Here is a 21,082-nt window from a genome sequence, read left to right as displayed (position 1 = left end):
CAGCTAAGGTAAACTCATTTATAAATAAGGAGAGACCAAGCGTAGCAGTCCTCTTTGGGATATTGGACATTGGTAGTGTATAGCCTGATACACATACAGATATGGACAACACCAACTGCGTTTAGTAGGTCATCTTAAAAACAAGATGACAGGAAGTTGAGACATGTTGAGGATCTAGGGGGAGTCTACAGAGAGAAATAGAAGAAAGATATAAACACTTTTCATTGTTCACATTTTTTAAAGTTTTAAACAAAAGCTGAAATAAAGTAAATCAAAATGAAAAATGAACAAGTACATAAATTGTGAGCACACCCACAGTTCAGCTAGGAAAATCATGCTGCTTTAATCAGTAGTATGTCTGAATTTCAGTTTTCACATTGGGAGGTTAACCTGGCCAATTTAGTTGGTATGTCATCTTATTTCTGTGTGTATCTAAGGGCTTTAAAATGACAAGATTTTAGCTATTCTTACTTTTAATTGAATATTTTAATGACTTGTGGAAGTCAATTGACAGAATAGCCAAAAAAAAAAAAACTAAACCCTGGAAGAAAAGAAAACTTAGGAATATTTTTGTACTATGACATCAAACTGTCAAGAATCAGAAGAGAATGGTAAACATTTAGAATAAATAAAACAGCAAGGTAAGAAGTTGCTGTTTATAATTTGTGGACATATGCCAAAAAATAAACTCTTCTATTAATGCAACTGTGTGGGAGGTGGACATCGAATTAAATTTCTACTGAAATACATTCTACTGAATTCCTCGATTCAGCACTATGGGGCAGATCACATGAGGATGATAATAATATCTGTTGCAAAAACAAGTTTGATAACTGAAAATGTTTATCTCTCAGGATGAAAATTCCATATGGCACATTCATGTTAAGAATTTGGCCATCATTATATAAATGAAATACAAATGAAGAAATGTCATAACATTTTAGTTAATAAGATAAATTAAACAATTTAAAATTAATATACATATTGTTAAGTAACCAGGTACTGTATGTGTCTCGCTGTGTGTATGTATATTGTGATTCTTCCGGTATTTTCTAAAGTTTCCATCTCAAAATTGACTAAATCCCCTGTAGAGAAAGTTTTCAAGTATAAAATGAGGTACATCATCAAGCATCTGTATATAGGGTATACAAATCCAGTGCATATTTTCTTGATTGAGAGTCTTATGTAGGCAAGTTGAATGGATTGACCCCTAGAAAAGATTTCAACATGGGAATATAGAGTACTTGGCCTACAGCCCTGGATAAATGCACATACATATACTATCACACTAGAGAATATATTGTGGTGATTAGACAGTGTCCTCCTCGTACGATAAGAGCATCCCCCACAGAAATATTCATCAGAGTTAATGATAAATATATTGAATGCAGATTAAATTGCATTGATGACTTTTCTTTTCTGATATATCCTTCCCATCATGATATATTCTTCCTTGAATTTACATCACTTATGTTTATACTGTAAATGGTAATAGAGTCATATTTCAGATGTAAGTCAGTATTGAAGAAAAAAAGAACAGATAAATGTATTGAAATGACTCTAAAAATAAAATATTTCACATTTAATTGCAGATGGGAAATGTTAAATATCCCATTCATTATTATTACCACCACATGCCTGAATAAATCCTACCATAAGCATTAAGCAAGTAGATAAACAAAGAAATAATACTTCATTATTATACTGGTGAATGCCAACATAAAAACACATTTAAACTGTTCTGACAAGAGACAAGGCTGGAAATGCTGTGTTCCTTTGCTTTACTGCAATAATATGAATACATAAATTCAAATTGGAGCTTTTCGAAATTTAAGTTGAGGCTCTTGAAATTTCAGAAAACACATTCACTTAAAAAAAGATTATAACAAGGTAACAGTATAATTTTTGTACCACATTTTTATATAGTATTTGAATTTTATGAAAATAAAGATGATAAATGACTATAAAATGTTCTCATATTTTTAAATATGTTATACTTTTTAAAAATTAAATCATCAAATAGAGTTTTCTTTGATCTATAAAGAGATGGCTGCAAAGCTCTTAACCATAGATTTCAGTTCTTAGTGATTTCTTCTATCCAGAGTTTCTTTAAAGTGTCTTCTAAATTAGTGGACAGTTAAAGTCTATAAACTCATCTGCAAGTTACTGCCTTTCAAACAGAAATTAAAGATTAATGATAAACTGATCTTAATTATTTTTAGTGCTTGAATGGCCCATGAAGATTCACAGTGCCCAAACAAGCTACAATCAGAAAATACAGCAGAATTGCATGTGAAAATTCAAATTACACTTGAAATACAGAAATTTTCAAATATTAATTTATTGGTTTAATACAACTATCCTCACCTTCATTTAGATTTATTTTATAATGTAACTAAGTAGTCTATTACTTAAGGTAGCAAAGGAGTCTAACTCACAAAAAGATAAATGTATTTTAATATTTCATGATATTTGTTACAAAAAGCCACAGTAAATTATTATTCAACAATAGAAACCTAATAGTATGAAATATTATAGAAAATGTTTTATAAATCAGGGAAACTGATTTTGCAGAAGAAATAATGTCAATCTCTAGAAACACTTCCTGATCAGAAAGTTAATTCTAAGTGCATTTAAGATAGATTAACATATTTTTGGTGAATATAAAGGTATCAGGAATAAAATCAACTTGTAAATAACTACAGAATATAACAATATTTAACAATATTAAAAACATCTCAGAGTAAAGAAGAGAACAAAGAAATAATTTCTATGGTTTATATGTTTAGGAACAAATCAAATCAGAACAAATTAGTCTAAAAGTTGAAAGAAAACTAGAAATGTGTTCTCCATAAATATATTTATGCACAGTGTGGAAAACTTATATAAACAAATAAGCAAATAGAAAAAAAAATGCACAGTAGAAAATAGGTAATAGAAATCTTGGGAAATTTTATATGAAAAATATGTTAGCACTTATATTAATAGAAATTACAGAATATTCATTATATTTTTCTTCTTAATATAAAGAGAAAGATTTAAAACTTGTTAAAGTGTGGGAACCTAGCATTTCATAATTTTTGGTGACAGTTCATGAGTGTCTTTCATGGAAGTTTTGCAATCATAATTAACAATGAATATTGAATGTCACAAGATTTTTAGTTTTATATTTTTCTTATCCTAAAGAATTTATCAGCTACATGCACCAAAATAAACAAATTGTAAAGTGACTTGTTGCAATTAAAAATTATAACTAAATACCTAATAACAAAGTATGGTGGAACATAACATATCCACTTGTAATTTATTGCCCTGAATTTTGTTAATTAAATGTATTTATTTTGCATGTCAATGGTTTTTCCTCCCTCCTCTCCTCCCATTCCCTAATTACCCCGCTCCTACCCTATCAACTGCTCCTTGCTTTCTGTTCAGAAAGAGGCAGACCTCCTCTCATGGATATCAACAAAGCATGCATGGCATATTGAGTTGAGGTAGGGCTAAGCACCGCCCCTTGTATTAAGGCAGGGAAGGCAACTCATTATGAGGAATAGGTTCCCAAAAGCCAGTCAATATTTTAGGGATAACCACTGCTTCCACTGTCAGAAATCCCACAATTATACCAAGCTGCATAACTGTCACATATATCTAGAGAACCTTTGCCAGTCCCATGCAGGTTGTCACTTCAGACTCTGTGAGCTCCTATGAGTCCAGGTTAGTTGTTTCTGTGGGCTTATTTGTGATGTCCTTGACCGCTGTAGCTTATACAATCCTTCCTCCCTCTCTTCAGCAGGTTCTCCTGATCTCTGCCTAATGTTTGCTTCTGGTCTCTGCATCTGTTTCTATCAGTTACTGAAGTCTTTCTGATGATAATTTGTGGTAGTAACCTATCTCTGAGTATGGTAGAATATCAATAAGCATCATTGTGCTAATTTATTTTTCTCCAATTGTGTGTTAGCCATCCAGACTTTGGGTTCTAGCACTCCAAGCAATGTCTGGGGTGGGCTCATATTGGTTTGATGCTGGACCAGTCATTGACTGGTCACTCACATAGTCTCTGCACCACCTTTACACCCAGCATATCCCATAGGCAAGGTAGGTCAAACGTTGTATAGCTGGGTTGGTGTCCTAATTCCTCCATTAGAAGTCTTGCCTAGTCACAGGAGATGACTAATTCAGGCTATGTATCTACTATTGCTAGAAACCTTAAAATGGCCATCTTATCAAAACCAATATATAGATTCAGTGCAATCCCGATCAAAATTCCAACACAATTCTTTACAGACCTTTAGAGAACAATACTGAACTTTATATAGAAGAAAAAAAAACACTGAATAGCTAAACAAATCCTGTAGAACAAAAAGAAATTCTGGAGGAATCACCATACTGATTTCATGCTCTACTAGAGAGTTATAGTATTAATAACAGAATGGTATTGGCAGAAAAACAGACATGTGGATCAATGATATTAAATTGAAGACTAAAATGTAAATCCACACACCGATGGACAGATGATTTTTGATAAAGAAGCCCAAAGTAAACAATGTAAAAAAAAAGCATCTTCAACAAATAGTGCTGGTCTAACTGGATGTTGGCATGTAGAAGAATATAGATAGATGCATATCTATCATCCTGCACAAAACTCATGTCCAAGTGGATCAAAGACCTCAACATAAATCCAGTTAGACTGAACCCAATAGAAAAGAATATGGGAAATAGTCATAAATGTATTGGAACAGGAGACAACGTCCCAAACAGAACACCAGCAACAGAGATGTTAAGATCGACAATTAATAAATGGAACCTCATGAAATTGAAAAACTTCTTTCTGTAAGACAAAGAACACTGTCAAAATGGTAGCCTATACAATAGGATAAGATTTTTACCAACTCTACATATGACAGAGGGCTCATCTCCAAAACAAATAAAGAACTCCAGGAATTATTACTCTGAGTCTTAAGTTTTTTTTCAGGTTAATTAATAACCTAAGGCAATTAAGTTTAATTTTGGTGTGTTTGTACATCTGGAGATTGAACCCGTGATCTCACATGTATAAGACAAGTGCTCGAAAACTTGATTAAACATAGCCCTTGTCACAGTATGATAAAAAATGAAGAAAATATGTAAATAATACTCACCGTGCTTTGTCACAATTAACTATGTGAATTTTAATTATTATGATTAAGTACATTTATATTCTTAATATAAATGTATCATTGAACGTTTATTTTGATTTATCAATACAGGGTTTCTCTGTGTGTCATCTCTGGCTAGCTTCAAACTCACTTTGTAGAGCAGGGTAGCTTTAAACTTGAAGAAATCTGCCTCTGTCTCCAGAGGCCTGTGCCACCACTCCCGATGACTAAGTGCTTTTAAGAGTGGAGAGATGAGAGCTTCAGTGTGAAACAGTGAGCCACACAGTATAACCCTTTATCCATATATGTCATAAAGGTAGCATATTGATTCTCCATTGTGCTCAGTTAAATTAATTTTCTTTGCCTGTATCTGAATACTATTTTGGGGTAGGGAAATAGAGGAAGATTGATTGTACAATGCAGTTTCTTGCTTTATAAGAATAAAGTATGTCAAATTTAGCAAAAAAGAAAAAATGTAACCATACAATCATATAATTTGAGAGTTACTAGAGGCATTTGAAATTGTATTCCGTACTTGGCACTTCTCATCTAAGACCAGAGTTTGAAATTAAACAATGTTATTCCACATTTTAAAACAAAGTGCCAGCAGCTGAGCTAATCCCTGTAAGGTTTATCAAAGTAATAGTAGCAGTAATTCTACAACTAGAAATCTCCATTTTCCCCCATGCCTACAAAGCAAATGAATGCAGGACAGACAGAATCAAAACTAGAGAATATCTTAGTAATACTTCACTTAACTTATACTTTACTCATGCATGACAAAAATATGTCAGAGAAATCAAGTTGTCTTGGTTTTCTAACCCTTTATGTGGTGTCAACCTACCAACACCATTTTGTCATACCCAGAATGATGATACTGAGTATCCTCTAGTTGAATGTGTCAGTAAATGAAACGCTATAGTATAAAATTGGTGATAAATTATACCACATTTTACAATCCATAATTCAAAAAATGGAAAGGTTTTTTAAGGACAGAAAGGCAAACAAAACTGTAAGGAATAATAAGCTCATTAATTTGTCCACTCATCATGTATTTATTATACCATCTGTTCTATCCCAGGCATTGTCAGAAAGAAAGCATAATAGTAGCAAATAGCCACAGAAAAAGCCTTAACTAAGTGAGTACTATTTCATGTGTTTGAGATGGAGAGTACATAAAGGAAAATCAAATGATGGAATATGCTAATCGTAGAAACTAAATATAAAGCCAAAAACGAGAGAAAAATTAGAAACATTGAGGGGAGTACACTTTTTAGTAGGATTTTCATGGAAAACCTAGATGAGGTGAAAGTCACATTTGAAATTGAAGAAAAAACTTTCAAGAGAGGGAAAAGAGCAATTCCCCCTAGTGTCTTTGAAGAACACAGCAAAAAGACCAGTGATGATCAAGAAGAGTGAAAATGAAGTATTTATTCAGAAACTGGACAAAATCAAACCATAAACCAAATTTGTCCAAAGGGCCACTCACTCTAGACTTTGCAAAGAGAAACTCTTAAGAATTCACATGAAAGTTCATATTTCTTCATGTCTAAAGTGTCTGTCTTGTAAACTAGGACAAGTTACAAAATACTCCTCCAGAATCCAAAAGATAATTTCTAATTCAATGGAATTCTTGCACAAAAATCAAGTAAAGAATTCTGTAAGAATTAAATATCTACATAGAAGTAACAGAAAAAGATTATTGAATATTTTTCTTTTAAAAATGGATAAGAAAACAGTGAAATACATGAAAATTTGAGAGTTAAGGAGAGTAAGAGTAAGTAGATTGTATAGATAAATATTATTCAATAAGTAAAACTGGGCAAAAAAATCCCCATATTTTAAAATTCCTAGCAAACACAACTGCGAAAAACAGACTACTAAAAAACATTGATACTTCTTCTCACACCATAGGAAATACTCAAGATAAGGTATATTATGAAATGAATTCTAACAATATATTTCCTCTAAGGCAGTAAATTATCAATAAGAATTCATTATCTTAGTGCAAAATATCAATTATTAAGTAAATGTTAAAAGTATAGAAATACATCAAACTGACATACATCTAAGAGAATGAATACACAGCAAAACATATGTAGAATTATAAACATAAATTTTAGTTAAAAAATCAAGACACAAATGCCAACATATAATATCATTACCTTTAATAATGATTACATAGTGAGATGATCAAGGTGACAGATTACTGATACATTTGAAGTTGGTGCTAAGAAGGAAGCAGGATACTTTTTTAAACTATTTCTCCATATAGTGAGCCTAAGTTTTCCATTTTCATTGAGCTATAAGGTTATATATATACACTCTTATATTATGCTATACTTCAATTAAAAGCTTCCATGAAGTCTCCCAAAAGATGACAAAAGCAAACTAAGTCATTTTAAATATGAAGCATTCTGCCTACCCATAACTCTTCCAATTCAATATATGAAAATGAATTTATGGGTAAGTAAAAATTATGCAACATATGCATTTATATTATTAAAAACATCCACTAGTATACCATAAATTATAAGCCATTTTTGTTATTTTTGTCTCTTTTCAAAAAATACTGTGTCATAGTTTGGAAACATTTGCATATTGTTTTTATTTTATACCATTGCTTTTACTTTTGTTATTTAATTTTTCATTAAATATTCTTCAATGAGGCCTTTTATAAAAATATAAAGCTATACAGTGTGTATTTGTACTACTGCAATCGTTTCCCAGAGGATAAAAACTTGCACACCTCTAGGCAGGAGGAAATATTAGGCCTCAAGACATTCTGTTTGTAACAGTTAGGAATCTCATACACCCTGTCCACAAACGCTGTTAACTAGCATACAATATTTTAGGACAGCCCCTCACAACCACGAATTTTCTAAGGTTGGGTAATACCACAGCCTAGATAGTGGAGCCTTCCTCAAATGAAATAACATAGGCTAATGGAATTTTAAAAAATATTTCTTGACCAATTTTTGCTGCATTTGAAATATTAAAATGACTTTGTTCAAAGCGAATGAAACTCTTAAAGACAATTCATATATTATGGATATCTTTTACATTGCTTGTTTCTTAAACACAAGTGCTATGATCTTGTTTGCTTCTCTGTTTTTTTTTAAGCCTTGAGAGGTATGCCATTTACAATAATTGTATTATTCCCTCTACAGGATTGAAGAACAAAAGAATGTCTTGTCAGAATTTCAAAGAGATTTAAACGAATTTGTTTTGTGGTTGGAAGAAGCAGATACCGTTGCTAACACTCCACTTGGAAATGAGCAGCAACTAAGAGAAACACTTGAACAAGTGAAGGTAATTTTGTATTCTACAATAAACAGGGCCTATTCCTATAAAGTTCATATAAATCTGTTTTAATGTGTTGACTCATTGTTCTGCTGTCCATTGTGTTATCTGTATTTCTTACCAACATGTTTTCTCCTAACCCTAATTTTTCTTTACTAAACGACTGTTAATCAACATATATGCATAAACACACACACACACACACACACATATATATATATATATACACGTGTGTGTGTGTGTGTGTGTGTGTGTGTGTGCATTTAGAAACATGTTTTCTTTATACATGAGTAGTGCATGGCAGTTATTTTGAAAATTAGCTTAAGGATTGTTTCAGCATCCTAAAGTTTCAATGGTTTTGAAAGCTGAAGAGCAAAGTGTGAAATCAAAATATCTATATGTAAATGGAAACAACTTTGCAATCTGTTTTAGGTTACATTGCTGAAGATTGCTAGGCTCACTTAAGAAGAAAATTTCTTAGTGAAGAATTTCATTGTCAAACAAATAACATTCCCTCAGTTACTAGCTAAAGATTTTACATTAACCTAAAGTAGGGTTTAGCTTTAGCTTATTTTGTGTGAATTTCAAAATTGTTCACACTGGTTTATTTTCCATATGGGTTAAGGGAGCGCACCACACCTGTCTGTGCTCCATGTGCCGCCATACAGTCCGTGAACCGGACAAGGAGCTGGAGATGGCAACACATGAAAACACAGAGACAGAGACACGGGTCATCTTTGAAACAGGGCTGCCCCAAGAATGCCTCCTTTTTTGTGTTCAGGGGCAGCATATATATGGATCCTTAACTGATAGCCATGCCCCAGCCAAACCCATTGGAAATCACTCCCCTGCCTTCAGGAACTCCTGAGGGTCTCCTGCTCAGAGTAGCTGCAGGCTGTCTCAGAACAGAAGAAAACAAATTGTTTACAAGAAATTCAGGATCTGGGGGTTCACTGCTCCCAAAAGGTTAGATAGACATAATATTCAAGAGAATTTTTCATGTATTCATATTATGCTATCTGCTATTACTTCACCTGGCTCGTTGATGTGATCTAATTGTATAGATAAATTAATTGTCCCTGTTTTAGTTTTATAAAAGGAAGACTTTCATAACTATATTATTTCACTTCATAAAGGATAGAGAAAAGAAAATTAATATTTTGTCAGTGCCAAATATTAAATTTATTTATGTCTCCAATTTTATTTTAAATTTTTCATTTATTTTACATAACAACCACAGTTCCCCTCCCTCCCTTCTCCCACTTCCCCTTTACCCCAACCCACCCCCATCTACTCCTCCTAAAGGAAAGGCCTCTTATGGGAGTCAACAAAGCCTGGCATATAGAGTTGAGGCAGGACCAACTCCCTCCCCCCTCCTCATGTGAATCAAGACTGACCAAGGCATTCCACCATATGGAATGGGGTCCAAAATGCCAGTTCATCTATGTTGACTTCCAGTTATTCCAGCACCATTTGTTAAAGATGCTTTTATTTTTCCATTGTACAGATTTGGTTTCCTTGTCAAAAGTCAGGTGTTCATATGTGTGTGGATTAATGTCAGCGTCTTCAATTCGATTCCATTGTTCCATATGTCTGTTTTTATGCCAAAACCAAGGTTTTTTCATTACTCTGCACTGAAACAATCTGGCCCTAGACATTTTTTGATTTTGGAGCCTTTTAATGACTGCTTCTATTTCTTTGGGTTTTGTAGAAGTATTTAAATTATTTATCTGTCCTTTAAATTTTGGCATGTGATGTGTTAAAAATTGTCTATTTCTTTTAAATTTTTCAATTCTGTGGAGTACAGGTTTTGATGTATGACTTGATGATTTTCTGGATTTGTTCAGTGTCTGTTGTTATGCCCACTTTTCATTTTTGATCTTGGTAATTTGGGTATTGTCTCTCTGTCTTTTGGTTGTTTTGAGTAAGTGTTTGTCTATCTTGTTCATTTCCTTGAAGAACCAGCTCTTTGTCTCATTGATTCTTTGTATTGTTCTCTTTGTTTCTATTTTATTGATTACACTCCTCAGTTTGATTGTTTCCTGGTGTCTGATACTCCTAGATAAACTTTTGTTGTTGTTGTTCTAGAGATTTCAGGTGTGTTATTTAGTTGATAGTGTGAGAATTGTCTAAATTCTTTATGTAGTCATTTAGTGCTATAAATTTTCCTCTTGGCCCTTACTTTCATAATATCCCCTGTTTAGATATGTTGCACATTCATTTTAATTGAATTTTAGGAAGTCTTTCATTTCTTTTTATTTTTTAATTAAATTTATTTTTAAATAATATTTTCTCATTTTACATACCTATCCCAGTTCCCTCTCATTTCCTTCCTGCCACTCACACCATATTCCTTCACACCCCAGACCCCTATCCACTCCTGAGAGAGGGTAAGACTTCCCAAGTGGAGTCAACAAAGTCTGACATATCACTTTGTGGCAGGACCAAGCTACCACCCCCATATCTAGGCTGAACAAGGTATACCTCCAAAAAGAATGGGCTCCATAATACCAGTTTAAGCACTAGAGATCAGTCCTAGTTCCACTATCAGTGGCCCCATAGACTACTGAAGCCACACAACTGTCACCCACATTCAGCAGGCCTAGTCTTGTCCTATACCGGCTCCCTAGCTATCAGTGCTGTCTGTGAGCTCTCACAAACATAGGTCAGCTGTTTCTATGGGTATCACCATTATGCTTACGACTCCTTCACTCACATTGTCACTCCACCCTCTCTTGGAGTGATCTCTAGAAACTTGGTCTAGTGTTTAGCTATGGATATCTGCATCTCCTTCCATCAGTTGCTAGATGAAGGTCATATAATGATAATTAAGGTAGTTATCAATCTGATTGCATGGGAAGGCCAGTTCAGGCACCCTCTCCAATATTGCTTAGATTCTGAGCTGGGTTATTCTTGTGGATTCCTGAGAATTTTCCTAGTGCCAGGTTTCTTGCTAGCCCCAAACTGGCTCCGTCAATCAATATAGCTCTTTCCTTACTTTCCTTTTCTGTCCTTCCCCCATCTCAAGCATCCCATTCCCTCATGTCTCCTCCCTCCCTTTTTATCTGCTCCTTCTTGGAAATCTTTAATTTCTTTATTCATTTATTCATTGACCCAGTGGTGATTCAGTTAAACATTATTCAGTTTCCATGAATATGTAGGCTTCCTGTAATTTGTATTGTTATTGAGTTCTAGCTTTAAGCCATAATGATCTGATAATATGCAGGGGTTTATGCCATTTTTTTTGTTGAGATTTGCCTTATAAATGAGTATTTGGTCAATTTAAAGTAGGTTAAATGAGGTGCTATGAAGAAGATATATTTGTTTGTGTTTGAGCTGAATATTCTATAGTTGTCTGTTAAACCCGTTTGAGTCATAACATCTCTTACTGCCCTTATTTCTCTGTTAATTTTCTGTCTGACATATCTGTACATTGGTGAGAGTGGGATACTGAAGTCTACCACTATTAGTATGCGTGGTTTGGTATGTGATTTAAGCTTTAGTATTATTTCTTTTACAAGTGTGGGTTCCCTTATATTTTGGGCATTAATGTCAAGAATTGAGACTTTATCTTGATGAATTTTCCTTGTGATGAGTATTAAATTTCCTTAACAGAAGTTCAACTCCTGTTTTCATATCCATTGTGTTAGCCTGTGTCCTATTATAAGTGAATTGATTCCCTTAATTTTAGGAATCTTAATAACCGGTAATTGTTAATTTCTGTTAATTTTTGGTAATAGTGTGTATGTGTCTCTACTTTGGGATTTGCTAGTATTAGATTATTATTGTCAGTGCTTTTATGGGTGTAGCTAACTTTTTTAGGTTGGAGTTTTCCTTTTATTCCTTATACAAGGCTGGGTTTGTGGATAGATATTGTTTAAATCCTATTTAGTCATGGAATATTCTGTTTTCTCTTTCTATGGTAATTGATAGTTTTGCTGGGTGTAGTAGTAGCCTTGGCTGGCATCCATGGTCTCTTAGTGTCTGTATAAGGTCTGTCCTGAACCTTCTGACTTAAGGTGACTCCATTGAGAAGTCAGGTATTATTCTGATGGGTCTGCTTCTATATGTTACTTGATCTTTTTCCTTTGTAGCTTTTTATTGGTAGAATAAATTACTATAACACTTAATATTCTTTCCTTGTTCTGTATGTTCAGTGTTGAGATTATTATGTGGTGAAAGGACTTTGTTAACAGAGATTGCACTTTCATTTCCTGGCTGCCAAACCCAAATAATCACACAGAAATTGTATTAATTGCAACACTGTTTGGCTCATGGCTCAGGTATATTTCTAGCTAGCTCTTACATCTTAAATTAACTCACTTCTACTATTTTATATTTTACCATGAGGCTTCTGGTTTGTTAACTCTTGTTTCTTGGGTGGCTACATGGCATCTTCTGACTTAGCCTTCTTTCCCCTACATTCAGTTTAGCTTTCCCACCGAGTTATATTATGCTATGCCATAGGACAAAGTAGCTTTTTTATTATCAATAGTCTTAAATCATATTCATAGCATACAAAGGGGAATCCCACATCAACTTTTTTTTTGGTCAAGTCTATTTATTGTTCTGTAAGCTTCTTGTATTTTTGTGAGCATGTCCTTCTATAGATTAGGGAAATTTTTCTATTTTTTTTTTTTTTGTTGAATGTATTTTCATGTGTTTTAGCTGATATTCTTTTCCTTCTTCTATCCTTATTATTCTGAAGTTTGGTCTGTTTATGGTGTCCTAGATGTCCCGAAAGTTTTAGGTTACACCTTTGTTGGCTTTAGTTTTCTTTGACTGATGAATCTGTTTCCTCTATTGTATCTTTAAAACAAGAAATTCTTTCTTGCATCTCCTGCATTATGTTGGTCATGCTTGTATCTCTAGTTCCTTTTGTATACCTAGATTTCCAGAATTCCCTCAGTTTGTGCTTTATTAATTGACTCTATTTCAGTTTTCAAGTCTTGAGCTCTTTGCCTCATCTGTATGGTATTTTTTTGGCTTATTGGTTTTCTTTAAGAGATTTATTGTTTCCTTTCTTTTTGTGTGATTTCCTAAATTTCCTTTTTCTTTTTTGGTTTTTTTTTTGAGACAGAGTTTCTCTGTGTAATAGCCATAGCTGCCTAGAACTAGCTCTGTAATCTTTGCTGGCTCGAAATCTGCCTGCCTCTGCCTCACAAGCACTGGGATTAAAGGCGTATGCTACCTCTGCTTGTCTCCTAAATTTCTTTAAGAGAATTTTTCATTTCTTCTTTAACAGCCTCTATCATCTTCATAAAATTAGTTTAGTGTCATTTTCTTTTGTAGAACCATTAGGTTTGGGTGTTATCATATTGTTCTTTATGTTATTGGATGTGTTCTTGCCCTGGCATCAGCCCATTTCTTCCCCTAACTGCCATAGACTAGGTTCTCCTCTTTGTCTAGTTGGTGAAGGAGGTGTCTGTGTTTTGGGAATCACTGATGTTGCTAGTGGATGTTTGGGTTGTGGGACTGAGTGGAACTTGTAGAGAGGCCAATGGGAGGTGTTGAGCAGCTTGCCTGCAGGAGTCTTGCCTGCTGATCAGCTAGTCAGACTGCAGTGGATGGGGGAGAGGCACAAGGTGTGCCCCAGAGCCTAGGGCATAAAGATGGGGCTTTCCAGCTGGGAGCCTAGTCAGTTACCTGTTTGTCTAATTGGTTCAGATGCTGTCCGTACCTCCGGGTGCTGCTGATGCTGTGGTGGATGGTTAAGTTTGTGGGGTGGGAAGGGGCTTATAGATTACAGGGTCCAATGGAGTGAGGGGGTGTGGAATAACTTGACTGCAAGAGCTTTACCTGCCAACTGGCTAGTGGGGCTATGATGGGCAGAGGAAGGGCATGGTGTATGACCCAGAGCCTAGATCGTAGAGATGGGGCTGCTCAGCTGTGAGACCAGTCACACACTTCTTTACCCAGTTGGTGCAAGCAGTGTCTATCCATATGAAACTTTGTAACTGGTTGTTATTCCTATAATTGTAGATGGTTATAAAATACAATGGAAATACAATTGTTTGTCAATGATTCAGTTGGTTTAATTAAAAAATTATAGCTCAACTTGACTATTTCTGTGAAACAAAAAATTAAAAATTTCATCCTAACATGACATAGAGTACAAATGAAAACAGTTTTATAATTCAATAAACAAATACTGAACATATACTATATATCATATATTATACTATGTATTTCAGCACTGAAAATTTGTGAGCCATTTTTAGACCATTGTACCTTTGGGAGAAAAACAAGTTTAGCATATTCTTGGAAAGTTATCTTTCCTTAATGTGTTAAATGTCATATGTAGTATTATAACTGATAGCTCATTTTGTGGATATATTTGCCAGCATTCATTTATGAATAAATGTGTATTGATTTTTCTGTTCTCCTTGAACAACCAACATAATATTGTCCAAAAGAAATCTCTATAAAGATAGATAAGGTCTTCATTATCATTTTCTCTAACCATTAGCTATATGTGCCTTCTGAAAAGTGGCGTGTATCAACAACTGAGGAAGTTTTGCAATTAATTGAATCTCAATAGCTACTCTATTAGATGCTACAGTTCTAAGTAAAATGTAGTTATGAATATTGTAATGCTTTTTTAGCTCTTGGGGAAAGGGGAGTAACAATACGATGCTAAATGGAATATCATAAATTAAAATTCCAGGGTGAAATTTTCTTTTTGAATTACTATTCTGTTACTTATTAGTCTTGTGTCCTTTCAGCTTATACTTAAATCCTGTGTCTCATCTTTTCTTCTTTACAAAATGACAATAATAACTGCTTCAGATAATTATTATTATTATTTGCATTTCATATTATTGTTATTTCTATATAGAGAGATGAACTGAGTTAATTTATGTAAAAAGATTAGCACAGTGTCTGACACTGTGGATATGACAACTTGGTTTTCTACTCATGGGCATGTTGTTGTATTCTATGACATGCTAAAATACCATAGTGTATGATGGAATTAGTCACATTGCTCTATTTGTGATGAAGCATACACTTTTGGGATGACTGATTGTTATTTTGTCCAGAGCTCTACATCTCATCAAACATCATTTGCTTTAAAACACTCAAATGAGTCAAATAATGCAGTCACAAGTAGGCAGGTTTATTTACTTCGATACAGTTGTTTCAGGACATCGTCTGTGCTCTGTGGAAGTATTTGGTATTTCAGGTGCCAGTGGACCTTCAGTCAAGTCGCTTTGCTTTGATAGACTAATCAATAAAGATGACACAGAGGTAGTTGCACTGTAATTCATTTTAAATGCTGTTGTATTTTTCTGTTCCAGTTACTGACAGAAGAGTTGCCCTTGCGCCAAGGAATTCTAAAACAATTAAATGAAACAGGAAAAGCAGTCCTTGTAAGTGCTCCCATAAGACCAGAAGAGCAAGATAAACTTGAAAATAAGCTCAAACAGACAAATCTCCAGTGGATCAAGGTTAGACATTAACCATCTTCTCTTTCACATGACTTAAGTATTGCAAGCTTTTGTACTTGCTTTGCTTCTTGCGTGTTTTCTTGGAAGGAAGCAGCAGTTTGGATTTATTGGTGTGATTTGTAACCTGATTATCTGATTTAGCTCTGTAGCTTCCAAGAAATGGAAAGCAGCTTGTGATAGTGGTTGACTTGGCGTTAGTGATTGGAGGCCAACTGTGCAGCAATACTCTTTAAAAAATTATTCCATAGGTAGAAACATTCATAAAGCAATTAACTTGACTGAGGTGTTCAAGGTCAGGAAGTATAGTGATGAAGAATTATTGTTTGAGATATAGAATATAGACATAATTGATGACCAATGAATGATAATATGCTCAAAGAGTTATTCTATTTCCTTACTTGAAAGTTTTTGTCTTTCCACATAGGACACGTTCTAAAATGGATGTAAAAAATAAAATATTTTTCAATTTACTACATAATTAAAAATAATTTGCATTTAAAATTTTATATTGTAATCCATATACTTTTGACCCAGTCTCACTTATTTTTTTCTTTTTTTCTTCCCTTTTTCCTTTGATATGGAACCAGTCTCATTTATTTACTCAAAGGAAATATTACTCTACTGTACAATTGTTACAACCCCGTCATGAGTCAAATGAATATTCATGTATGAATCTGCTTCCATACTGTTTTAATTAACCAGTACAACAGTAGCTCAATGACAGTTCTTATATTCTATTTTTTGTTGTTTTTATATTGTTAATTGTTATACTATTAACCTTGTCATAAAATTTATCTTTTTCAAATATTTAGTGCCATAGTTTTGCTTTATTTTTTAAAAACTTTCATAAAACATTTATATCACCAAATTTGGCAAGTAGGCATCTTATTATATAATACCTTGGCATTGATTACAATCATCATCATAATAGTCATGCGTTCCTAAAAATTTCCATCACTTTACATCAAAACTCTATAAACTACTATATAATTGCTCACATTAGCCATGGCAATCATTGCTCCTAATATTTATCTTTGATTTACATAGGTCAGATAATTTGTATAAGTAAAAATGTACACTATGTATCTCCTTGTGCCTGAGAGGATCATCCATGCATTAGAAATTTATTTTGTAAAAGTAAAACAATATTTAATATATATCACGTTTATAAAAAAAATTGGCAGCTGGTTGTATAACCTTTAAGTTTACTATTCTTATTCAGTTGTACTTTCATATTTTAAGTTAATTTCACTAAATGTAGACCTGTCTTGTCAACTTTTACATGTAGCCTGCTTATACATTGATTGGGATTCTGCTGAATTTGTAGATCATTACATGCTATGCCTCTGCTTTTGTCTACGTTTCCTTGAATGTTTATCAAGTTTTTAATGCTTTTTTTGCCATCTTTATTCCTGTGATCTGATAAATAAAAATTATTGTAATTTTTCTCCTCTGGGTTAGTAGTCTAGAAAAATATAATTAATTTCAAGTTATCAAATACATATATGGTGATATTTATAAATTTTCCTACTAATCCTAATAGTAGAATATGTTTCAAGAATATGATTCTGTCATATTCAAATAGAAATCAAATAAGGCTAGCTGTTCCCCTTTTAATCCTTATAATTTTAAGTGGACTTTTCCTGACATAACCTGTGTCAGTAAAAAGATCTTTTCCTGCATATTTATCATGAAATATGGTATGTGCTGTGTAGTATATTTGACCTCTTCAGTTTCTACTCCTTCTAAGTCTATTAAGTACATGAGTAAGAAAGGTAATGAACAATCATCAAGGGCACTCTTTTATACTTATAACTAATTATAGCTTTTTTTCTTTCTTCTTTTTTCTGGAAAAATATTAATTAAAACCATTGATTTTTTTAAAACATGAAATTACTTTAAGATCCCCTATTATTCATGATTCATTTTATAAATGGCTGGATTCGATTTTTTAATATTTTGTTGAGTTTTTGTACATCTTTGTTCATGGCACAGAATATTCCTTAACTTTTGTCCCACTATCCTCAAGTGGTGCAAGCATAGATTTACAAAACAAATTGAGAGGTTCTCTTTGTTTCTTTGTTCGGGGTGTAATTGTTGAAGAGTGTTCTTATTTATTTCTCATATATTTTAGAAAAATTGATTATTCAACTATCTAGGCATTCAAAGTTTTATAGTAATATTTAAGAAATGGATTTACTTTTTTGCAATAGATAGAGACATAGTTGCTTTTTAATTGCTTTGTAAGCATTTACACTTTTCATCTTTAAAGGAATTTGACTGTTATTTTTTCCCATACTTTGAACTATAAATACCCTGCATACAAAGGGCTATATTTTGAGACAGTCATCAAAATTAGTTTAGTTTTGTTTGTCAAGAAGTACTAGTCTTTAGTACTTTCCTTTAGGAACAAATGGAAAATCTTTGATCATATTCTACTGATAAAATAAGTTGGGAACCAATTCCCACTTAAAATCTCCTGCTCCTTAATTTTAACCCACTTCTTGGCTATATTCCTCCTAGTATCTTCCCTTTTAGCTTTACAGGGTGCTTTCTCCCTTTACCTAATGCAGTTTCTCTTTGATGTTATATACCCTTTAAGTCTTTTCTCCAGATAGGCCTTTAACCATCAAAGATGTTTTCAGGCTTCTTCATTTTTTACAACCATTCTACTATGGTTTTTCACATATTTAATATATGTTAGCTTTTTTCTATTCACAGTATACAGGAAATTTTAATCTTTGAAATAGGGAAAAATATGCTCCAAGAAAATACTGGAGAACTGCAATTTTCGTGTAATACAAAATGGCTTCTTTCAAAAGTGCAAAATTACCTTTTGTAAATTGTTTGTTATTCATCAGCACCTATCTAAATTGAGTGGCATAAGTAAGTTGTGCTGAACAGAACTCTGTTATTTGAAAAAAATAATTGAATCTTAAAATTGTGCCAGGTTATTTATTTGATTCTAAAATTGATGATGCTGAAGTTCTTGTAACAGATAATTTCCATAACTGATAAAATATGTAGGAGCTCAAAAAAGTATCACTTTGTAATATTGTAATCAAAATTGATGTTTAAAACTATAATTCAAGCAAGAAGATATATTCAAAAATTATTTGAGATATCATATTTCCTCTCAGTTCTGTGAATGATAAGAGTTAAATTTTTTCAGAAGATTAGTAACTTAATAAAAATTGAAAGGTTATTTGTTTGATTATGTCAAAATATCCATATTAAATCAGAGACTCTTACACTAGACATGATATATTGGACATTTAAATTTTGTAATTGTATAATAATGCAAAGAAATCACTACTACAGAACAAGTCCAAGGAGGAGAAATATTTAAAATTTTTACATAATATCGAAGTATATCTTGATATCACAAAAGGAGCAAAAAATTATAAAAATAGGAAATACTATATATAAAAACTTCACAGATTTGGATTGTAAAACTTAAGGTTTTACTACATCTACAACAAAATAAAAACACAAATTTTTTATCAAAAAATGCAAACTAAAGAAATGACACTATTTGATATAGATTTATAAGGCTACAAAACAATATCTTAGCCTCAACTAGAGATTAAATTTTCAGTTCTATGCCTTTGATGAAAATTATAAATTTAACATACAAGTCGTTTCAGTAGGTTTTCAGTAATGAGAACAGCTAATGATTCATAGAGAAAAGAGCACTTGCGAATCTTAATGAAATCCTATGAATAAAATCTCAAGTTTGGGACCATAGAAGTATTTACAAGGAACTTTTACATCTGTTTTCTGTATCCTCCTTCTGTGCAAAGGGTAGAGTAAATAGTGCGTTAAGAACTTGTAGATAATTTTTCAAGATTGACACATATGTCCATTACTTAGCACATTTTCCCCAGAAAGACCTAATGAAAAGTGGAAATTCCTGGTATTTCATTATGCTGTGTAGCTAACTTCGCAATTATTGGCACACCTTTATGTTTCAATACCGAAAGAAAGCAGTAATGAGAGCCAGTACATGTTTCTTTGTTTGCACATGCCTATTTCTGAATAAGCCCATCTAACGTGAAAACATAAATGGAAAATGAACTACACAAGCATAGTTTACTAAATTCCTAAATGTTTAATCTCACATGTGAAAAATGTTGAGAACACTTGCATTAGCCTTCATTAGGTAAAATCACCTGACACAAAACCTGTTTAATGACAACCTGTTGATTATATCTTGAGCTTTTGAGCATTATACTGCAAGTGAAAACCAAAATGCTCGTGTGAGTATTATTTTGCTAGATTATAGTAAAAAGAATTAAAAGTTGAGAACCAGCTGCTGTTACTGTGATGAATTGATATATGATTCAATAAATCTATTAGCTTGTTTTTCTCTAGGTAATATATATTTTTATTGAGCTGTACATATTTCTCTCCCCCCATTCCTCTCCCCTCACCTTCAACCCTCTCTCATGGTCCCCATGCTCCCAATTTACTCAGGAAATCTCGTCTTTTTCTACTTGCCATGTAGATTAGATCGATGTATGTCTCTTAGGGTCCTCCTTGTTGTCTAGATTATCTGGGACTGTGATTTGTAGGCTGGTTTTCTTTGTTTTCTGTTAAAAAACACTTATGAGTGAGTACATGTGATAATTGTATTTCTGGGTCTGGGTTACCTCATTCAATAGAATGTTTTCTATATCCATCCATTTGCCAGCCAATTTCAAGATGCCATTATTTTTTTCTGCTGTGTAGTATTCCATTGTGTAAATGTACCACATTTTTCTTATCCATTCTTTAGTTGAAGGACATTTAAGTTGTTTTCAAGTTATGGCTATGGCAAACAATACTGCTATGAACATAGTTGAGCACATGTCCTTGTGATACAGTTGGGCATATTTTTGGGTATATAGTATATACTGAAAACCTTCTTGAGGAAGGTTGTTACCTAATTCTCTGAGAATACTGATATCCAAAGGGGTTGTACCAGCTTGCATTCCCACCAGCAATGCAGGAGTGTTCCCTTTACCCCACAACCTCTCCAGCATAAGTTGTCATCAGTGTTTTTTGATCTTGGCCATTCTTACAGGTATAAGATGGAGTTGTTTTGATTTGCATTTCTCTGATGACTAAGAATGTTGAGCATTTCCTTAAGTGTCTTTCAGCCATTTTATATTCCTCTGTTGAGAGTTCTTTGTTTAAGTTTGTACTTCATTTTTATTG

The 21,082-nt window shown here is 33.2% G+C and overlaps 1 protein-coding gene across 8 annotated transcripts in view; it reads left to right on the top strand.

Annotated features, from left to right (window-relative positions):
- Nucleotides 1-21,082, top strand: part of Dmd (dystrophin) — a 2,257,783-nt gene that overhangs the window by 1,471,133 nt on the left and 765,568 nt on the right. For 7 of the 8 annotated variants that reach the window (XM_085684598.2, XM_085684595.2, XM_085684597.2 and 4 more), the window contains 2 exons: nt 8,303-8,444; nt 15,734-15,883. In XM_085684598.2, coding sequence (XP_085540724.2) covers nt 8,303-8,444; nt 15,734-15,883 — 292 coding nt within the window. The remainder of the gene's footprint in view (nt 1-8,302; nt 8,445-15,733; nt 15,884-21,082) is intronic. The other variant, XM_087902601.1, reaches the window with a different exon arrangement.

Source organism: Myodes glareolus, chromosome X, assembly GCF_982192425.1.
Source record: "Myodes glareolus chromosome X, mMyoGla1.1, whole genome shotgun sequence".
NCBI classification, from domain to species: Eukaryota; Metazoa; Chordata; class Mammalia; order Rodentia; family Cricetidae; genus Myodes; species Myodes glareolus.
This window is presented reverse-complemented; position numbering and strand designations above follow the sequence as displayed.